This window comes from Cheilinus undulatus, linkage group 20, assembly GCF_018320785.1.
Source record: "Cheilinus undulatus linkage group 20, ASM1832078v1, whole genome shotgun sequence".
In the NCBI taxonomy this organism is placed as follows: domain Eukaryota; kingdom Metazoa; phylum Chordata; class Actinopteri; order Labriformes; family Labridae; genus Cheilinus; species Cheilinus undulatus.
This window is the reverse complement of record NC_054884.1, coordinates 14577561-14598559: the sequence shown is the minus strand read 5'-3', so window position 1 is coordinate 14598559 and position 20999 is coordinate 14577561. Positions and strand designations below refer to the sequence as shown.

The 20999-nt window shown below is 41.1% G+C and overlaps 1 protein-coding gene across 2 annotated transcripts; it reads left to right on the top strand.

The window, feature by feature from the left end:
* Positions 1–1865: 1865 nt before the first annotated feature.
* Positions 1866–20453, top strand: cdc42ep1a (CDC42 effector protein (Rho GTPase binding) 1a). 2 transcript variants are annotated; one of them, XM_041815412.1, is made up of 4 exons: positions 1866–2007; positions 11146–11260; positions 14550–15509; positions 19421–20453. In XM_041815412.1, the coding sequence occupies exons 3-4, from the start codon at positions 15038–15040 to the stop codon at positions 20146–20148; spliced, it is 1200 nt and encodes a 399-aa protein (XP_041671346.1). In that variant the 5' UTR covers positions 1866–2007; positions 11146–11260; positions 14550–15037; the 3' UTR covers positions 20149–20453. The 2 variants fall into 2 exon arrangements, with proteins under 2 accessions (XP_041671346.1, XP_041671347.1); XM_041815413.1 differs by lacking the exon at positions 11146–11260 and having other exon boundaries at positions 1873–2007.
* The last annotated feature ends 546 nt before the right edge of the window (positions 20454–20999 follow it).

Genomic DNA, 20999 nt, shown 5'->3' with positions numbered 1-20999 from the left:
ACATCCACGGTTAATTTATAGCCTTAGTGTAACAGTAGATCAGATCTGCTCAATCAGATGGATTGCATCTCATACGGAGGCTGCAGTTCTCCAATTGGACAACCCAGGTTCAAGTCTGGCCTGTTGCTCCTTTACTGCATATCATTTCTGATTTCCCTCTCTTGCCACTGTCCTTTCTAATTTAGAAGGTCAAATATGAGATACTTTATATGGACAAATGCATTTGGCCACACCTGTTAATTATCGAATTTGGGTGTTTCAATCAGAGCTGTTGCCACAGGTATATAAAATCAAGGACCTGGCCATGCAGTCTCCATTTGTGATAAAAATGGATCGTTCTGAAGAGCTCAGTGACTTCAAGCGTTGTACTCTGATGGTTGCCAACTTTGCAATAAGATGGTACTTGAAATGTCATCCCTGCTGGATATTCCACAGTCACCTGTTAGCAATATTTTTAGAAAATGGAAGCATTTAGGAACAACATAAACTCAGCCACGAAGCAGAAGAAAGACCACATAAAATCAGAGCAGGGTCAACAGCTGCTAAGGTGCATGGTGCGTAATAGTGGTCAGCGCTCTGCTGACTCAATCACTGACGATGCATGCAAGCCTTACATCACCTAGTGCAATGCCAAGCGTCAGATGGTCATGTAAAGTGCTAATTTCACTCTGGACTGTGGAGCAGTGGAAATGTGTTCTGTTTGGCAGTCAGATGGATGAGTGTGGTTTGGCGGATGCTGGGAGAACGTTACCTGTCTGACCGTACTGTGCCACCTGTGAAGTTTGGTGGAGGAGGCCTGAGGGTATGGGGCTGTTTTTCAGGGTTTGGTCCTTTATCTTCAGTGAAGGTCAATCTTAATGCTTCAGCATACCAAGACATTTTGGACAATGCTACGCTTCCAACTTTGTGACAACACTTTAGCGAAGGCCCTTTTCTATGCCAACATGACTGTGCCCCAGGGCAAAAAGGATGGACATGATTTGACAAGTTTGAAGTCAGAACCTGACTGGCCCGCACAGAGCCCTGACCTCAACCCCATTGAGCACCTCTGGGATGAACTGGAACAGAGATTGTGAGCCAGGCCTTCTCGTCCAACACAGAATGAATAGGGACAAATTCCCACAAAAACACCCCAAATCTTGTGGACAGTCTTCCAAGAAGAGTGGAGGTTCTTATAGCTGTTAATAGGATGTAGGTGGGGTGGGGGGGACTCCATATTAAAGTTCATGTACCTGAATACGTCATTACAGTCCCTGCTGACATAATAGTCAGATGGCTGATTTTTTTTTTCCAGTGCAGCCTATTAAAATGTGTAACTCTTGAATTGAAAGATTTTTTTCCCCAGTTACTCTAGGCTACAGTTTCATTTGAGTGAGCTTAAGGATCATAAAAATCATCAGAGAAGGTCATTGTTAGATTTAAAATTGGGCCACATAAACATGTGGTACTTATTGGTTATTGAGGCAAACTGAGTCATCATGAAACAGTTTCATCATTATGTATTTTCCTGTAAAAGTCAGCAGAGACTCAGCTGATAAAGTCTGATGAGTTGCACTTGACCAGAAACAGCAGACTGTTTTCTAATTTGGGATCTTTTAAACAGATACTCAGTGTTTAGGGTGGCATATCAGAGAGCCGTTTAATTTTAAGAGTCTGTCATTTAAAAGCGCCCTCTAGTTCGCCCTGTTTCTACGTTGTTTGCTCATTACCTCAAATTGAGTTGACAAGTCAATTGGCATGTTGTGGAGAGGGACATGGAATTGAAGTGTGAAACATGAAGCGGTGTGGGAGCTCCCGGTGTGGCCCTGTGATGGTTTCATTGGTATTTGATCTACGTCCCGCCCCCTTTCCTGCTGCTCCGCGCTGCGCCGCTCCTCACACCCGGCGCACCAGCGGGACAGTCCGGCTGCTCCACGGACAGCGCGAGCCTTAAATACATTTCTACTGGAAAGATAATTAAAGGAGAGGGAAGCCGTCTCCTGGACCGTCCTTCCGCAAGCTATTAAGGTGAGTTTGTATTCAACTTCGACGTTTAAACTCCTAATATCGATGTGAAGGAGACACCGTGACTTTAAAATGGCCAACGAGGAGTTATTAGAGACTTTATCGATATTTTATTAAGGCAGTGCGCTTTAAGAGCGCGTGTCGAGCAAACATAGTGAACCTGGGGTAACTTTCTTTGCTAATATGAGGCTCAGTTGTGTCGACATAACGTCATTTTAGCAACGTGTTTGTATTACAAGTAATGCATTGTCTGTTACCGTTATATTTGTGCAACATTTGAAGCTTTTTTGTCTTAATTTAAAGCTAGCATTGTACTTTGGAGGAAGAATAATTTCAAACAACGTAAAAGTTGCTTGTCCATACAGCTGATATTAATTGTTGCTAATTTTATGCGTTTTTCAGTGTTGCTGCATTAGTCAGCTTGGTCAAAAGCCCCCCTGCAGAGCACAGAAAGAAGGCAATAGTTACTTAATAACAAGTATTACAGGTAGCTAACCATGAAGATATGCACAAATGTTGACTGAACTTGATTGTTATCAGCCATGGCGTTAATGTGCACACTGTTAACTCTGGGAAGGTTTTTAGTGTCTTTTCTTAGATGCCTAGCTTGAAATTCAATCTGCTATAACATAGTTAAATGCAGAAGCAGCAGCAGGACATCATTATTTTTTCCCCACAGTAACCTTGGTCAGCCCAGCCTCTACGTTGATTTTCATCACTCTGCCTTGTAATTAGTGCAGTTACATGACATAACCTATCAATTTCCACACGTCACTGACATTACCAAGAAAGTACTGGGATTCAGTGGAACGTGACATGGTGGTGAAGTTGAAGTTGGTGGCCTTGAGGTGTTTTAATTATGGAGACCAACGTGCAGCACGGTGTCAGACTCACTACCAATTGGGGGCAGTGGCCTTCTGACCCCTGCAGCCTGTCAGCGAGCCAAGAGGGAGGGCCACCATGTGAAATACCGCACACGCACATCCATGGACACACACATCACAACCACACAAACATTGATTGAAGAGCTTGTTGGCCTGCTAAAGCTCGCCAATAAACAAACGTGCACAGAGGGGATCAATGAAAAGCCCGTCTGCTTCAGTGATAATAACACAAAATCCATAAACAACATGCGGCAATGACCTCAGCTTTCCTTGCTGTGGATCTGAACAGTGTGTCTCTTTTTCAAGTTTAATTGGATCCATAATTCCTCTTGTTTGTGTCCACATGGTGGGCGTACAGTATATCCTCCTATGGTTCATGCTTTGATATGTCTAAGCCGGCCTCTTGTGAGATCATAAACACGCAGATAATGTGTTTCCTTTCCATCCCCCTCATACAGTTTACACTAATTATACAGTACTTTTCATAGCATCTAATTTTATTCAAGGAAAAGGCATCCCCTGTTTTTTTCCTCCTTTTTACCTGAGCTCTACATTCCTTTGAGGGGGACCCTTCGTGACCTTTAGGTGTCATTGACGTAACCAGCCAGGCAAGGGTCAGTTGTAGAGGTGAGAACTCTGAATCCGGCAGTTATATTTGCTTTCACACCACAAGATCCCCTTGTTTATTTCCCCCAGACTTTTTTCTGCCCCACATGGTGATGTTGGGAAAACTGCTCTATCACAGTCTTTCCTCACCAAATGGTGAATTAGTACACCAGGAAACTGGGATTACGTGTGCCTTTCAATGCCAAGTGGTCACTGGTGCCTCTAAAGAAACTTCCAGTTTTTAAGAGAAATTTAAAGTAGCTGTGATAGATTAAAATATTCAGATTATTACACAGATTCATGGTAGGGTTCTTTTGAAAGAGTTGACCATCCGAGCATGATATTTAGGATGAAAAACAGGATTTGGCTCAGCTCTGTTGACTGGCTGCTGTCCAAGATATGACAGCATGTGAACCTTTCAGATGATGATTAATGTGGCCCATTGTGAATGTTTCCCAGACTTTTCCTGTTCCTCTGAAGCTATACAACATGAAATCATATGCCGTCTGTGTAGGTAAGGGAATAGCCTACAAGATTAAAAGTCTGGAGACTTAGTAGGTGCGATGGACAATTGGGCTAGATGGAAATTTGAAAGAAAATTTCAGTGTCTTTTTGAGTTTAAGAAACTTGGCAATCATCCTACTAATTGTTGGGCCACCAGATAGTCTAGTGGTCATGTTGCATGCTCCATGCAAGTAGGCTATAGTCTCAAAGTAATGCCTCAGTGTAAGTGACCCTCTGAATGTTGCCTCATATCATCATCCACTCTCATTCCGACTCTCCTTCTATACAGTAAAGTTAGAAAAGTCTGCCAAAACAACTTGATAGAAACCCTGAAAATTCACTACCAATAACCACGTAGGCCTTTAACATCTGTTCCACCTCGCTCCACCCTCACCTGGACAGCAAAGAGGGCACGTTACTCACTGACTGCTAGTGCTAATGAAATACTGCTTTTGACAAATTCCCTGCAGAAATCTGTGTAGTGCACATTTTGTACATGTAAAATTAAGAAAGCCTGAAATGTCAGTAGGCTATTAGATGCCTACTGATGAGATGTTAATACAGACAGAGTACCTGGGGACACCGCTTTGTGTAGTTTGATGAGGATAATTTGAAGAAAAACTAAACTAAGAGATACTAATGTGGACTACTGTGCAGGCATCAAGGCTTATCAGAAGGTTGTGGGTTCAATCCCAGCTCTTTCAGTCATGTGTCGATGTGTCCTTGGGCAAGACACTTAACCCAAATTTTCTCCCACTGCTTCGTCAGTGGTGTGTAACTGTATATGGATGCAGTCAAATAAAATAAGCTGATACTGATAGCCAATTCACCATAGCAACCAGCCATCAGTGAGTGAATGGAGTGAAAGGGTGTGAATGGGTAGGAGTGAACTCCGGTGTAAAAGCACTTTGAGGAGACGAGACAAGTGTTATACAAGCTCAAGTGCATTTACCATGTTATGGTCGAAGATCATTGCCACACCCATTGCCTGAGAGGGGCGGAGTCAGACAACCCAGTAACATTTAAAGCCACAGACACAGAAACAGCTCGTTCTGAGCTGGGCTGAAGCAGAGGGGTTTTTAGACATGCAAAAAGCCATTACTGGAGTGTTTTTCAGCAACAAACTTCACAGGCATGTTTTGAGGACCTCTGAGACCAATATAAACTTGTCTTAAAGGGGGAAAATATGTGACCTTTAAGCCCCCATAATCATGCAGGCATGCAGTCATATAAGTCATGCTCCGTATAAGCACCACTCCATATCTCAATTAAACTGAAGCAGACAAGTAATTAAGAAAATCAGGCATGAACTACTCTGATCATTTTTTAAACAGGCTGTAAACAGACATTTTTTTGGCTGTAAAAAATAGGCATTTTATCACAGAGTTTGTGTGTGACTTCCAATACTTCTGAAGCAAGTGGACACTTGTGGAACTACAATTTATTTCACTTGGATATTGGCTTCATTATTTAACCATGGTGGTTGGATTTAACCTGAATTTATACTTCTGCTTTAAATTTGTAGGCTTAACACATGTTGCTGCTACATCGGCCCCCAAAGCTGTACTTGGTCAGCTTGGTAGCTTTATGGCAAGACTGCAGAAAGCATTGCTTTAAAGGCTACTGTGTATCTAGCATTAGCATCCTAGTGTCTTTGGGATACAGATTGCACGCAAGGAGGCTAGAAAAAGCTTGAAAGTGGTATAGCATTGCAAATACTTGACAATGGATTAGTAGAGGTAAGGCAAGGATGACATTACTACTCTGTGCAGGCAATGCCTTAAAACAACAAGATCAAAATCATCCTAGTAGGTTAGGTAAGAAAAGAGCATTCAGGGGAATGCTAGCTAAGCTTAGCAAAGACTTCACTAATTAAATAGAAATAACCTTAAATTTATTGAAAAATGGCCACAGTTGGCCCAGGATAACACTGATATAAAATAATTATAACCAGTGTAACAGATATTTCCAATATTTTAAGACACATCCACATGTATAATCACATCCTAACTGATGTTTAATGTAAATATAGAAATCCTTTTATTCTTGCAAACAGAGAAGGACAGTAACTTAATAAGAAAGTGACATTAAAGTTAAATGGCAAAAAGTAAACCTGTTACTTAAACTTTCTTTACTCTCTCAACATTATGTCGCACAGTACTGCCCCATGTTGAGCTACGTGATGTTTGCCAGTGTTTCGTGCAGCTGCTTTGACATGCTGTTATTGTTTAGGAGGGGGTGGGGTGATTGTTTGTGAAGTGAGGCACAAGTTGTGCCACGCTTCAGTGACCCCCCAGAACATATTCCCCAGATATACATTCCTCTTTTTAAAAAACACATTATTTCAGTCAAATTCATTCAGGTCCTGTGTTTAATTGTAAATTCTGTTTTTATTGGCCAATTCTGTGTTTCTGTCCGTGATTCCATTAACACAGAAATCATAGGGCCCTACATATTTAGAGAAATATTTCAGCAAACTTTACCCTTTAAGCCTCCCTTCATCACACTTTACAACCTGTAACATCTTGTTTGCAGTCCAGTTTTCTTTGAACTGCTGGCTATAGCTTCAGTGTGCTTATCTTTATTTTAATTCGATCAATTAACATGCCATTTTTGCCGTTTATATGTAATAAATTAAATTAGCCTTGCATATGCTTTAGCAATCTTTTGGCTGTAAGGCAGCTCTCATTATGAGATTGAAAGTCTGTGCAGCAGAAGAAGTAAGAAGAAAAGAAAAGACGCGTATGTACAAGGAGTAATATATTCAGAAAGAACAAGGGAACAAAGAGGGCATATTGGGATTCCCCGTTCCAGCGGATGGAGAGAGCAGCGATCCTCAGAGAGTATGGGTATTTGTTGAGGCATAAAAATGTTTTCTTGGCTGACAAGGAAGTGAAGTCGTGTTTTGCTTGGATCCAAACTGAGCATGGACGGTTGAAAATAGGGGCGTAATTGAAAGTCAAAGGGTTAGCCTAAAAAATGCGGCCTTATCTTGTATGTTTGTTCACCTGGTTAGCGGGGTTAGTGAGTGAAGGACATGAGAAGAGAGGCGGAGAGAAGGGAGGGAGGAAAACACCAAAGTCCTGCGCTTATTTTACTCAAGGCAAACTACAGCCGAGTAAACATTTTTGAGTTAAAGTAATCAAAAGTGGAGATTAATGGGTGCATGTGTGCCTGTGTGGGCCCTACAGCTGTTATGGTCAGTAAAGACTCTCAAAGAGAAGAAAAGAAGGGACATGAAAGGGAAAGAAGAGAAAGCAAGCAGGGAAACAAACAGGGACAAAAATAGAGAAAGAAGAAAGGAGAGAGGGAGCACTGAGAGGAATAAACAAAGAGAGAGGTGATTAAGAATGAGCGTCAAATGAAGGGGAAGAAATAGAAGAGAGGAATGAGAGAGAAATAACTGAGTAAAGGAGAAAGGTGGTTTACATCGAAACGTGGTTTCAATCAGTGCTGAGGTTGAGGAGAAGGATGTTTGATGGCCTTCATAGAGAGAAAGACTCCACCGACTGATGCTTTACTGAGGAATGCATTCAGACCCAAACACACACAACACACGGCTCCTATTAGACTGTGGTTACGCTGGTTTCTATCCAGCAAAGCCACCTCAAGCAAATACTGTACATAGTGACATGGAAATATTTTATTCAGCCTGTCTGTGATGCCTGAATGCTGCAAAATCCCCTCAGTGCTGAGTTGCCCAAAGAAAGCAGCTCGAAACTGGATCAGTCAGATGAAGGCAGCTCAAATTTTGAAGCAAAAATGATCTTGATTAATCAAATAAAGGAGAAATCTAGTCAGGGTTGGCTATTTTGATCTGCAGACTTGTTCTGCCTTAAAACAGAACTGGATTTCAATATCTGTCATGAAGTGTCAGCAGGGGTGGATCCAAACTTTCTTTCTGGATTAAGTGGGGTAAATACTTATGCACTGATGGGATATCTTCACCTGTAATGTATATTACTATATTAAAGTGTCTGTAGGTGTTTCTTTTAGGAATAGAGATTGTTATTTTTAACTGATATTGATACCCTTACCAATATGTTTAAGCTCTTGTAGATATTTTTTCAGTTTATACAAGCTGTTTGCATTGGTTTGGTTGCAAGATGTGCAAAGGGTGCAATGCTGCTGGCTAGACATGAACAGATGATTAAAATATGCAAGCATATGGGCAGATTTAAAATGAGGTAGATAAGATAAATTAAGGCAGCTGATTAGTGCAAGTGTGCATATGAAGTGAGGCATTTTACCACAGAGAGCCTTCTTACAGTATTTGAGTTACAGTGAGTAGATTAATTACTTACAGCATTTGAGTATGGTAAAAAGATTGAATAGAGCAAATACACTTATGAGATGAGGCATTTTACAGCAGTGATTTAAGTTACAGTTAATAGATTAATTAGTACACATGTGCATATGAGGGGTGGCTTTTACCACAGTAAGTTTTCTTGCAGTATTTGAGATACAGTAAATCAGTAAGAGACCGTGCACCGCAGGATATTTAACATTAAGCAGGGCTAAGGTGCTTGTTAAATGACAGTTTTGATTTCTGACACTTTGTAAATGTTTATTAGTTATCAGAGTAACTCTGGGACTGTTAAGTTGTCACTGCTAGATAGCTTAGTGCCAAGGCTGCCAACACCATCTTGAATCTTGGATCAGCTTGGATCTTCAGATGACAGCTGATGTTACATCACTGAGGCTGTCATGCTCAATAGCAGTATCGATAAGCTAAAACTTAAAGATAGAGAAACAGTTTCAGTCTACATCCCTAGTTTCCTCAGACTCGCTCACTCTGCACTTAGATTTATCACTGGTGACAGCGCATCATTAGATACTGTGTGACAGAGTGGGTTGGCCTTCAGTAACAGTTTGATGAGAAACACTCTGCCAACTATTTATTTGCAAAGCTCTCACTGGAAGTCTTCCTTTCTACGTCACTTCTTTATTTAACTTGGCAAAAAGTAATTACCACCGACTTGATCAAGGTATTGGCTGATGCTCAGAGAGCCATGAGTAAATACTAAAATTGAAAAATCCTCCTTCCCCTTTCAAACTGCACACAGCTGGAACCCCTTACAGTGAACACTGACTCTCAACACAACAGTTAGCATGGGTCAATTCAAAAAGATGATTATTAACTACTGTACCCATGAATGTAACTGTTTCTAACAGTAGTTTGCCTTTTTGTTTTGTGATGTTCACAGTTTATTCCTGTTTGGGTTTTTTTTTTCTCTTTTGTCTATACGTTTTTTAGTTGTGCTCTCCATGTCATTGAACCGGTATACCATTGGTGATTGATTGGTTTATTCAATGAATTACTATTATACTATTTTACTATTAAATATATATTATACTCTTGAACTATTAATATTTCATTCTTTTAAAGTAACACAACATAGTGGCAACGGTCAAACCATCCATCCTTCTTCTGCTTATCTTGGGTGAAGTTGCAATTTGTATGCAACATCTGGACCTCGATGGCAGGCTAAGCAAGTCAACCCAGACATCCCCAGCTATGTTTTTTAGAACCTTCTGGGGGATGTACTCCAAGGTCAGAGGGGATTTGTAACTTCTCCAGCAAGCCCTAGGTCTACCCCTGGATCTCCTTCCATTTGGACAGAAGACTTCCAAAGGGAAGCAACCAGGAGGCACCCTGATCAGATGCTTGGGTCCCCTGCAGGCATCTTTTGATACAAAGGATGACTGAGTATCTCACCTAATCTTTTAAGACTGAGCACAGCCAACCTCTTGAGCAAGCTCATTTTAGCCACTTGTTCGCATGATCTTATTGTTTTGATCACAACCCAGAGCTCTTGACCACAGGTGAGGCTACAGTTCTGCTGATTTCACCTGTCAGTCTCAGGATTCAGTTTACCCTCAGTCATGAATGAGACCCCAAGATACTGGAGCAAAGATTCACCCCCTACACACAGGGAGTAATCCATTATTTTACCTTTCTTTTTTAAAAACATTTTAACCTTCATCCAGACCTTCAAGCTTTCAAATTTCTAATTGGAGTAGGGCATACCAAAGTTTGGGAAAGGCTGCTATAACAAAAATAAATCTGCAACATTGAAATGCAAAGAAATCTACTTGCAGCCTGTTGCATCATAGTCAAAATAGTTTAGGATTTTAGGGTGGCTACTGGGGTATCTAATAACATTTCAGAGGGTCTAGGTCTGTTCCTGTCCTGAGCAAAGGCTTGTTTCACTGATGTTCTTTGCCCAAAACTCAAAACCAAAGAAAGAAAATGTAGAGGCAAAGCTGTCAGGTGATTTGGCAAGTGCCAAAAGTCCAAAGGCTAACAGGACAGAAGGCAAGGTTTAAAAACAAAAAATATATATATATTTTAGAAGTACCTTTCAGACTTGTTATCTACACCTCCAAATTTTGCAGGTGTTTTCACTGCTACCTTTCTGATTCTTTGCAGGTGTAATGTTTACCAGGTTAGTCATCGTGCTTAAGTAGTAGATTGGTGTTGCGTGTGTCTAATACAATTACAACAGATTACAGATGGAATAGGCCACAGCAGTCACGCACAGAATGTTGTGGCTGAATGTGCACTGAGCTTTTCTTTTGTCTGCTTCAAACACAGATACCAGAATTAGCAACATTTACACCTGCGTGTTATTCATCACTTCTTCTCTGGCATATTCCCTTCTTTGTCTGGTCACAAAATACCTTCCCCTTCAGGTCCATAAAGGAGCTGAGACAAGTCTTAAATAGGGTTCAAGAATGTACCAAGTATCTGTGGCATGTACTGTACTCTAATGTGTAGAGTTCTGAATTATTTTTTGTTATATTTAAAGTTGTGTAAGAGTTGCTGAGGTCTATGGATTTCTCATTGAATGTGAAGTTTTATGTGCACTAAATTCCAGAGCAATACTTCCCATTGCTGTCAGCATATTTCAGTGAAACCTGTTTTCCCGAACGGCATGTTTCTGAGATCCAATCTATAGCTTTAAGTGTTATTTTTAGCTCCACATCTTTCCATCAGCTCATCCCTTTTCATTCTCTCCTTATCTGACCTTTTCTTCATCTTCAGTTCTGTCCAGTTTGCAGTCCTCCTCTTTTGATCCTTTTAATGAAAATGAAACTACAGCCTCCCTGCCTCCCTTAAAAAATTTTTTTCATTTATTTTCAGCCAGGAATCAAAACCAGTGCAGAAGCTGACCAGGGAGGCAGCAGCCAGGCTTTGCCCAAAAAGAGGCTCCCTACTGGATGCAACGGTGGGATGAAGGATTAAAGGATAATCTGGGGTACGTCCAAGTCCCTCCTGTTGAGAGGTCTCCCCTTTTTTCTCATATCCAAGACTTACACAGGCAGGCTGCCGCAGGGATTAAAGCTTTAAACTTATTACCATTTAAAGCCTTGGAAATGTTTTTGTTCTTTTGGGTCTTTTGGCCATTTTTTAAAGCCTGAGGGTGCTGGCTGTTGTTTTTGTGTAGCCAAAAAACAGAGGAGCAAGTGCAGGGAGGGTTCAAGGAGAGGAGGAAAGGAGAGTTTGTTAGGATGGGAGTGTATGTGCAAATAAAATGCCCTGAAGGTTCAGTACATAAGAGGTATCGGGGGGGACCCCCTCTGAGCTGTGGTCAAAGGTTTTTAACTGGATTACAGGCAAAGACAGAACACTAGAGCTTTCTGTAAGCACACGGTGAGGATAATTAATGCCCCATGTGTATTCCTGTAAGACTATAAGTCATCAGTTAGACCTAGTTTTGTTTTTGTTTGATATTGATATAACATTGCGACTTTTTCCTTTTTTGGGAAGTGCATATGGCATTGTCTGGGCTGCAGTCACTCTGGTGCAATCAGAGAGTCTGCCTGTCGCTTCACTGCAGTTCATGGGAATGTGCACAAGGTCCCTGCAGGCAATCACGGTATTAGATTTAACATCACACCTCAGTATACTGGTCCCTTGTGTCCTCATGTGAGCCTTGATATGGCTCTGTTCGGTGCTGGTATGTGTGTTTCCTCTCTCTCCATTCCCAGATGCCCCTCTTAAAACTCCAGCCCCGGGACTCACGGTCAGCAGAAAATTAAAGGGGCTGCCTTGGACCTGACGCAATCCTCGACTCTTGAACCATAGCAGGTCATTAATGAAGCCAGACGGGGCCTTGCATGCGTGGGAGGCCAGCCGACGTTTCGTCGCTGGAGTGGAAAGCTTTTAAAGAGAGCCAGAGGTCCTTGACAGGGCTGCCTTATGCTATCAAAATATTTAAGAATTGGATATCCATTACTCTGCTGGCAAAGAACAACACACGAGAAAAGGCCAATTTTTTATCAGCTTCATTAGAGACTTACAGACTTACAGAGGACATGAGCCCCAGAATTGACAAAAGGCAGCAATGGTATGTCAGTCAGGTCAAATAAACATCAATTATTATTCATTAGAAATGTAGCAAAAATGATTTAAAATTTCATACCTTTAACCCAAAATTAGCTTAATTAGGACTGAAGGTATAGTTGGCAAATAAGATATTATTTAAATTGCAATGCTTTTTTCAAGGTGCTAACCCTCATAAGCAGTCTCTTATTAATGTTAACTAGCTGGCCAGAATACTTCGACTTCTAATACAGTAGAGTTTCTGATTATGCTATGAAGTATATGGTATCACCTCCCAAAACAGGATTAAGTTTGTTAACCCCCTGAAAAAGCTTACAGTATCCAATAAAGCTGGCCACTCCATGCTCTCGTTAACCTTGCAAAGCTGATGAACTGGCCATATTCCACGTCTGTCATTAGGTTGATCTGCCATTCAGAGCTTCAAGCTGATACACCTGCTTCCATTCAGAGAATGACTAGACTTAAAAGCGTCAATCCAGAAGAACCAACAGTAGCTTACAGTGTGGTTAAGTTATACTGCAAGCCTGTAAACAACAGTGGTTAGGGAAGAGATTACTGTGGTTACAGTTATAGCATCAGTTTTATCATAAAATAACATTTCTCTATTGAAAGAAGAGCCAACAACTGCACTTGAAGCTTTTTTACCCAACTGGCTCCACTAATAGTGAACAATGAAAGTGGCTCACATTTGTAAGCTGCTTCCCAGGCTGATGCATGTCTACTGTACCTCATGTGTTGCTCTGATTGGCTTGTAAGGAATTAACTAGGGCTGCAACAAATGATTATTTTTTATGTCGACTAATCTAGCCATCATTTTTACGTTACGCGACTAATCGTGGCTATTTGGCATACTATTTTGGATCCCCATTTTACCTCGCCTTCTTATGCATGCACACCTGTGAAAACTTAATGGTTTAGCAAATTGACGTGACAAGTCAAGTTGCTACATCGTCAAGGTTTGTTTTTCCTCTAATATAAAAGTATTGAACTGATAACTAAAGTAAATTGCACACTAAACAGCATTACTGAAAAAAACTGTTACCCTAGCAAATATCAAAGATGGTTTTCCGACCGATTAATGTACGGCACCAACATTATAAGTAGGCTACTGGAATTAATCCTTGTGCCTGAAGCACAAAGGGCTCAGTAACTAAATGCAAAAGATCTTAAAGATATTCATGCAACTTGCAAACTTGCCCACTCGTGGTATTTGAAGACGCGGCAGCTACAGTGTGTTTACGTTTCAGGTGTTTGTGCATTGCCGTAGTGCTGCCATGGTACGAGAGTTTGACTTGACACAGTTTGCAGTTGACTTGTTTGGCCAATTTGTTTTCTGTAAAATGTTCCCAAACTTTGGAAGCTCTGGGTCGGCTTTTTGGTGTGACCTCCGTGCTTTCCGCCATGCTTAACTTCTTCTTCTCAGTTTCTGTGAATAATGTAAACAGTGGGAGCAATACTGCCCCCACCACTGTGAGCGATACTGTTCTTGTAGTGAACTGCAAGTACAGATGAGTCCTTACTGGCCGGTACTAGCTTTTACCAATATAAAAAACAATACTACAATGCGTCAACAGGATTTGAGTGGTCTGACAGTCTATGACTGCCTTTCCACAATGATTGTGTTTCTTTCAAAGGCAGTCCAGCGCTCCAGTTAAGAAGTAGCAGTGTTTTCCTGTCAAGGAAATTTTTACTATCTCTTCCTATCTGGCTGAGAACTCTTTGCCTGTTTATAAACATTTCTGAGCCTGTTGATGGAAGGCTGCTGCTCAGCTTTAAAAGCATGATAAGACCTTTCAATGTCAAATGTCGAATGAACTTTGTGTAACCTTACAGCTCGACAAAGCACTACAAAATGGCAGCAGGAATTCCCTGAAAGTCCAGCCATTTCATGGACATGGAGCAGACTTTGGCTTGTTGCACAGAGGAGGGGCTGTGGTCTAAATTTAGATAGTTCCAGACCAGCAGACCTTTGGAATCCTAAAAAACCTGCGGAAAGACGCATTAGTCCAAAATGCACTGAGGTTACTTTACAACTACATAGAGAACAGTTCACAACAGGAAAAAGGGCTCCAACAGAATCTCAGCTTTCACTAAACAAACTGCAAATGTCATGCATTTCTGTCAGCATCCTTCAAAATAAAATACATCCCTGTCTACATTTTAAAGAGAGATGTTTTTCTCCCTGTTTTTGCTCTCTATAGATGGTTCCATGGTGCGACCGCAGAAGCATTTGCAGCTGGATTCAGACCTATTTCTGAGCTGATGTCGACAAAGCCAAAGGCAAGCAGGGGAAACCAGGCGACCTGACCACACTCCAACCATCCCAGCTGCTTCCAGGAACACAACTGCACAGTGTTCTCCTCAATTTATGTCTGTTTAGTTCAGCCAGCTATGCATAACATCGAGCTACCAAGAGTGGGACAAAGCCTGGCCTGGACATAATAAACAGAGATAATGATCCAGTGAAGTATTTGGCGCTGCAGGCCTGGCGTTCAACTCTTCAGCTTTCGAAATTACACACTTTCCAGATCTTGGAATAATCTGAAGTTCTTTTTTATGTCTATACTTTGGACCGCTAAACTTTCATTGATTTTTGCATAAAAACGAAGAAAAAAGCAGTGGAATTAAAGGCAAATCCAGACACTGAGAAACATTTGAAGAATTATTGAGCCATCCACCCTCTGAGAGCATGAATCTACAGGAGAAGCTGTCAGGCCTGAAAGGTCTGGTCACACACTCCCACAGCAAACGTCGCCACAAAGGCGACCTCACATTGGACATGATCAGCCCTCCTCTGGGTGACTTTCGCCACACCATGCACGTAGGCCGTGGAGGCGATGTCTTCGGTGACACATCTTTTCTCAGCAATCATGGTGGCACAGGCAATGGGAACAACGGGGAGACAGATTCTATCTCCTCACCCGACAACAAAATAGGGGCGTTCTTCTCCAGGACGCTCCGTCAAATCAGGAGGGGCTCTGAGACCCGACCAACAGGGGGGCCAAAGGAAATGTCACCGCCACCTCCTGCCATTTCTCCCATCATCAAGAACGCCATTTCCCTCCCTCGGCTGGATGTGGATATGTCTAATGGATGCCCAACAACCAAAGTGCTCTTTCCCAGTTCCCATAGCACGCCAGAGGACATGAAAAGCACATATGGTGAGTATGTCAGGGAATTTTTCCAGTTGCTCTTTTGGATCATCACTGACTCCAACCAATATGTGGGAATTTAGGGGTCGCTTATAGTGTTTAAACTCAAGAGACTCAAACTTCCCTCAGTTTTAGATAGCTTTGTATTGTCTTTACTCAATGCTTTCCTGTTTTATTGTTTGTGAATTGATTATATCTTATTTCCAGATTCAACAGGCACTACTTTAAGGTGGAAAAAAAATCAGGGTACATTAAGTCTGTTGAGACTAAAGCTAAAGGAAAAATTAAGGTGTACATATCGCACTACTTCTGCTTTGTAAGTGGCAAAAAACAATTTAATGTGAGTTAAAGTCAGGCATCCAGACATGGACTTTATTTAGATAATATGTGAAGAGGATGGAGATACAAGTACATCCTAAAAACTTTAAGGGTGCTCATCTTTCTAAGGTTTCTTCTTGGGTGGCGATGTAGGATTCTGTTTGAGTCATTTACCCCATATTTCTCTCCTTAGATCATATAAACGAGGTTTTGCTCTTTAAATCTCTGGTGTTTTGGTTTTCTAAAGCTTCTTCAGTGGAAACTTCTCCAGATGATCTCATGTCATCTTTTTTTGCTCTGTCATCCAAGGATTATGAAAATTATACGACAAAATCCCCAAATTGCCCCAGAGATTAAAGGAAGATGTGCCCTTCAAATTAAATGATACTGTGCTACACAAAGAGAAAAAGAAAGGTCAACTGGGTTAACCAGTGTTAACTGGGAAGTACAGAGACATGGCAGCCATCTGTGCAGCTGCAGTAAAACTTAGTAATCTTCCACAGATTTTCTCCAGATGTCTGTGAATCACCTCAGCTCATAATGAGCAGAGCTTCCACTGATAACACACAGAGATCCAGACTGAGCGGGCAACAAGCCGTCAGTCTGAGACACTGTTTCAATGAAACACATTAACACCAAACTCGGCGCTCATACACACTGACCTCCCTAAGTGGAAATCTTTCTGTTTGGATGACAAGATTGATACAACTCAGCCAGGAGACAGTTTGTCTAGCATAAACATCGACAGCAGGGAAACAGCTCGTCTGGCTCCAGTCTCCATTGAATTATGTCCTGTCAGTTTCACATTTAGATACTGCATGTTTGAACAAAACAAACCACTAAATTAACCAAGGTTTTGTAGGTAAAATTAGTCAACATGAAGCCAAGTGGAGGTTGTGTTACTTTCTGTTCCCAGACTTTTAAAGTGCATTCAGAGAGTATTCAGACCCCCTTCACTGTTTTCAAGTTTATGTTGCAGCAGAGTAGGAGTTTGCAAAATCTCCATATGAAAACTTTCATGTGTTTTTAAGCTTCCCTCTCTGCCTTAAAGACCAGACCGGTGGAGGGCTGCAGGAATGGTTGTCCTTGTGAAACTTTGTCCCATCTCCACACAGTGACCATCAAGTTCTTGGTCATCTCTCTTACTAATTCCCTTCTCCCTGATTGCTCAATTTGGCTGGACGACCAGTTTTGGAAGAGTCCTGATGGTGCTTAACTTCTTCCATTTGAGAGTTATTGAGGCTCATGGGAACAGTGCAGATTTTTTTGTAGCCTTCCCCAGAGCTGTGCCTTGCAACAATCCTGTCTCTGAGCTCTGCAGGCAGAACCTTTGTCCTCATGGCTTGGATTTTTCCTCAATAACCATTGTCAGCTGAAAGGTCCTCTATAAAAAGGTGTGCCTCTCTAAATCATGTCCAGTTGATTTATTTTACCACAGTTGGACTCAAATCAAGGTGTAGAAACATCTCAGCAAAGGCTGAGAAAAATGGGAAGAACCTGAACAAAGTTTCTTTGCAATCAGTGTTAATTTTGACAGCTGTTTTTAATTTCATTCTCAGTCTTAGTCTTTGGATTGAATGAATTTTAGTCTTAGTCACATTTTATTTATTTCTACTTTTTATATTTTTAGTCTAGTTATTTTGTCTTTACTTTTAGTCCCAGCAGTTTTTTCTCTTTGCCTGAATCTGGTACCAAGTCATGGTAGTGTGTTCTACACCCCCACTAAACCTGGGATCTCTGCTTTCTACACCTAAGAGGCAGAATAGATATAGATGCAAATGTCAGACAAAAACTACATTACATTTTAATCTAATTTTGTCATCTTGACGAAAACTAAACTTACTTTTAGTCAGTTTTAGTCAGCAAAGATCTATTTTTGCTAGTCAGAGACTAGTCTTTCTCATGGAAAAAGTTATACCTAAGTTTAGGTATAGTTTTAGTCACTGTTTGCAAAGAATCTGAACACTTGTGTCTGTATGATATTTCATTTTTTATTTTAATGAAATTGCAAAGAACTGTACAGTTCTGTTTTCACTTTGTCATGGTGGGGTTCTGAGTGTAGATTAAGAAAAAAAAAGGATTTTTCTGTCACATCAGGCTGTAACATCCCAAAATTCAAAAATTGAATACTTTCTGAATGCACTGTATGCCATTTAATTTTTGCTGTATCCTAAATGTGAACATAAAGGTGCGGTAGTAGTCAAGCTCCTTAGCTCAGTCTCATCAAGAAGTCTCAAAATGTTGGACTGTTTTTTTTTTTTCTCTAAGGAGCTGAAAGGAATCAGAGATTTTTTAATCTGTGCTTTGTATTTTCTTGGCATAGACAATGATATTTAAGAGCCAAAATAATTAGTTGTGTGTTGTAAATGTACAAAATAACAGTACACAGCAAACTTTTGGAAGGATCAACAAAGCTGCCCTTCTGTCTTTTAAATTATCGATCATGAAATGTGACAGGCAGGGTTTTAGAAAATGAGATACTGTTGTGTTTTGTCTGTATAAAAGCACTTCAGTGGCTTTTTTATGGCTGAGACAGAGAGACACTGGTAATTTTGGGTGATGGAGGCAGCAGTGTGACTTTTAAAGGTTTCTGGCAGAATCGGTCGAATGACTCATCCTCTACAGATCTGAGTAACTCTGCACTTAGCAGGCTGATATTTTTGTTGGCTTTATCTTAGTCAGGGTGGTTTCAGATTGGCTTACATTGCCCCCTGTTGGAATATCCCCTTAAACCATGGTAAGGGTGTGAGTGCTTTATTTATTACAGTGGTTTTCAAACTTTTTTTTGCCTAAAGATCAACCCACAATCTTAAGGCACACCATACACATATCCATGCAAAAAGCCTCCTTCAGACAAATTGTGTAATGCCTATAAATTGCAGTATTATTAGTTATTGTGTAGTTGTAGGGACAACATATGTTTGCACAAGTTCCTAAGGCACACTTAGATTTGCCTAAAGGCACGATAGTGTGCCGAGGTACACCTTTTGAGAACCACTGCTCTGTTACTTTTAGGGATTAATCAGCAATACTGTGTATTAATATTAAATAATGTAAAAAAAAAAATGCATATACGTATGTAGCCTTCATGGGTTATGAGATACGACCACTAAGCTATCTGGTGCTCAAAACATGTCAGTATAACTCTGAATACAGTCCATTTTAATTAATGTTCTTTCAGGTGCTGATCAATTAGCAAGCATTTAAATGATTTTCATTTGTAAAATTCTCTGTGTTTATAAGACTCAAGACAAGAAAACTGTGGCATGACATTATAACAGAACATGTGACCCCTGCCCTTAATGTGATAACAGAGAAAGAGAGATGCTGTGAAATTTCCTGACAAACATCTGACAACTCCAGGAACCAAAATGTTGAGCTTAGCCTTAACTTGCAATAGTTTTATATTCCACTGACTGATTACAAGCTTCTGTTTTAACTTTCAGCAAGTGGGTAAAAAAAAAAGACTAGCCTAGATTACAAAATGACAGTAGTGTTTAAAGATACAGGAAATTAGTCAAAATAAAAAGTCAGTAATAGATCAGAAAGCCAGAATCCGTCCTACTGAATTTCACATTTTGAAATGTGTCTTCTCTCCTCAGGTCTGGACTCTGGTTTCGTCACCCTGCCTCGTCTCTCTCGATCTGAGCGTCAGCAGCCTTCCATCTCCCTCCCCATTTCTTGCTCCTCCAACATCCACCGCGGCTCTCTGACCGACCCCACAGACGCCATCTTATCCACCTGCTCCACCTCCGTTCTGACCTGTGATACCAAACCACCCACCGCCTTCTCCGATTCCCTCCCCTCCCTCGCCTCCCTGGACGCCTTCACCTTTGATCTTGGCCCTTCCCTTATGAGCGAGGTGTTCAGTCTGATCGACAGCCACCTGGAGGATCCCAGTCACACATGGGAGGGTGAGGAGATGGGATCAGCATGTGGGATGACCAACGAGGGATCAGAGATGGACTCGGCTACCATCTCGTATGTGGATTCCCTCCTGAGAGAGGACTGTGGGGATAGGAAGAGCCCACATGAGGCCGAATGGGAAGAGGAGGAGGAGGAGGAGAGAGTGCTGGAGGTGAGCAGAGGCAGGCTTTCAGTTACAGTCCCTGATGTGGTGATGGGGTCTCCTGAACGTGTGAAGGTGGGGATGGGGATGGAGCATGAGCGCTTCCAGAGTGCAACAGATGTGCTGGCACGCCACTATGGCATCAAACCCTTTAAGGGACAGAGTAGGATCGAAGTTAAAGCTCCTGAGATGATCATCAACCAGCCCAGGAAGAATATTTCCTACAATTACATGGACGACGAGGATGAAATTAAAGTCTGAGGATGTTTCAACACTAAACTTCACATAAATCTTCACTGATGTATGATTTCTCCTGATTTGAAAATTAATGCTCTTGAGTCTTTATTTGCTCCAAAAGGCTGGCTCTTCAGATGGGATGACCATTTAAACTATAACCTTTATATTGGATCTTTACCTTCCACGACGTCATGCTTTAAGGATTTACAGTTTTGATGCAAAACGTCTCTGAATGTATCTAAAAGAAATTTTGAAGCTGCACGTTTGACAACGGAAATGGGAGAATGCTTCTCTTTTTTTTTTTTTTTTTTTTTTTGCAAAGGCCTTGGCTTAAAAATGACTCAGAGAAAAGTGGCATGGCAAGTGAGGATGTGCCAGAGAATGTGGTCAAAATTGTCTCAAAGGAAGCCAGCGTTACTCTCTGAAAAAATGACAAATCCTGTCATTCAGTTTAAAGTTAACATGCTTCCTCACAAGCATGGGGGGAAGGTTCATGTGAAAGCTGACGCTAAGAACACTGGGAAGATGTTTGGATTTGAAAAATACATGAAATCTCATAAGAAACGTCCGGCACCACTACAATCTTTTCACTCAGGAACACACTACCATGAAACAAAAGGGAAGGAACAAAGGACATCTGTTATCTCAGGCCACATTAAAGCAGAGAAATGCAAACATCTCACAAGTTAAACTACATGGACTGAGGGAAGATTACATGTTATAGCTGTTTTTGCTTGCTGCAATAAGACTGAATTGTATAAATGCTCATGTTATGCTGCAGACCTCCATTTTAAATACTCAGTGCACCTTTCATGATAATGAAGTCTGACTCCTGTATTATTTTTATAGAAGAATTGTCATTTATTTGATCTTTT

Bases quoted from the DNA above. Each gene is read 5' to 3' on its own strand.
- cdc42ep1a (XM_041815412.1), top strand. From the start codon at position 15,038: ATGAATCTACAGGAGAAGCTGTCAGGCCTGAAAGGTCTGGTCACACAC. The intron at 15,510-19,420 runs GTGAGTATGTCA...TTCTCTCCTCAG, and splicing joins GGACATGAAAAGCACATATG to GTCTGGACTCTGGTTTCGTC.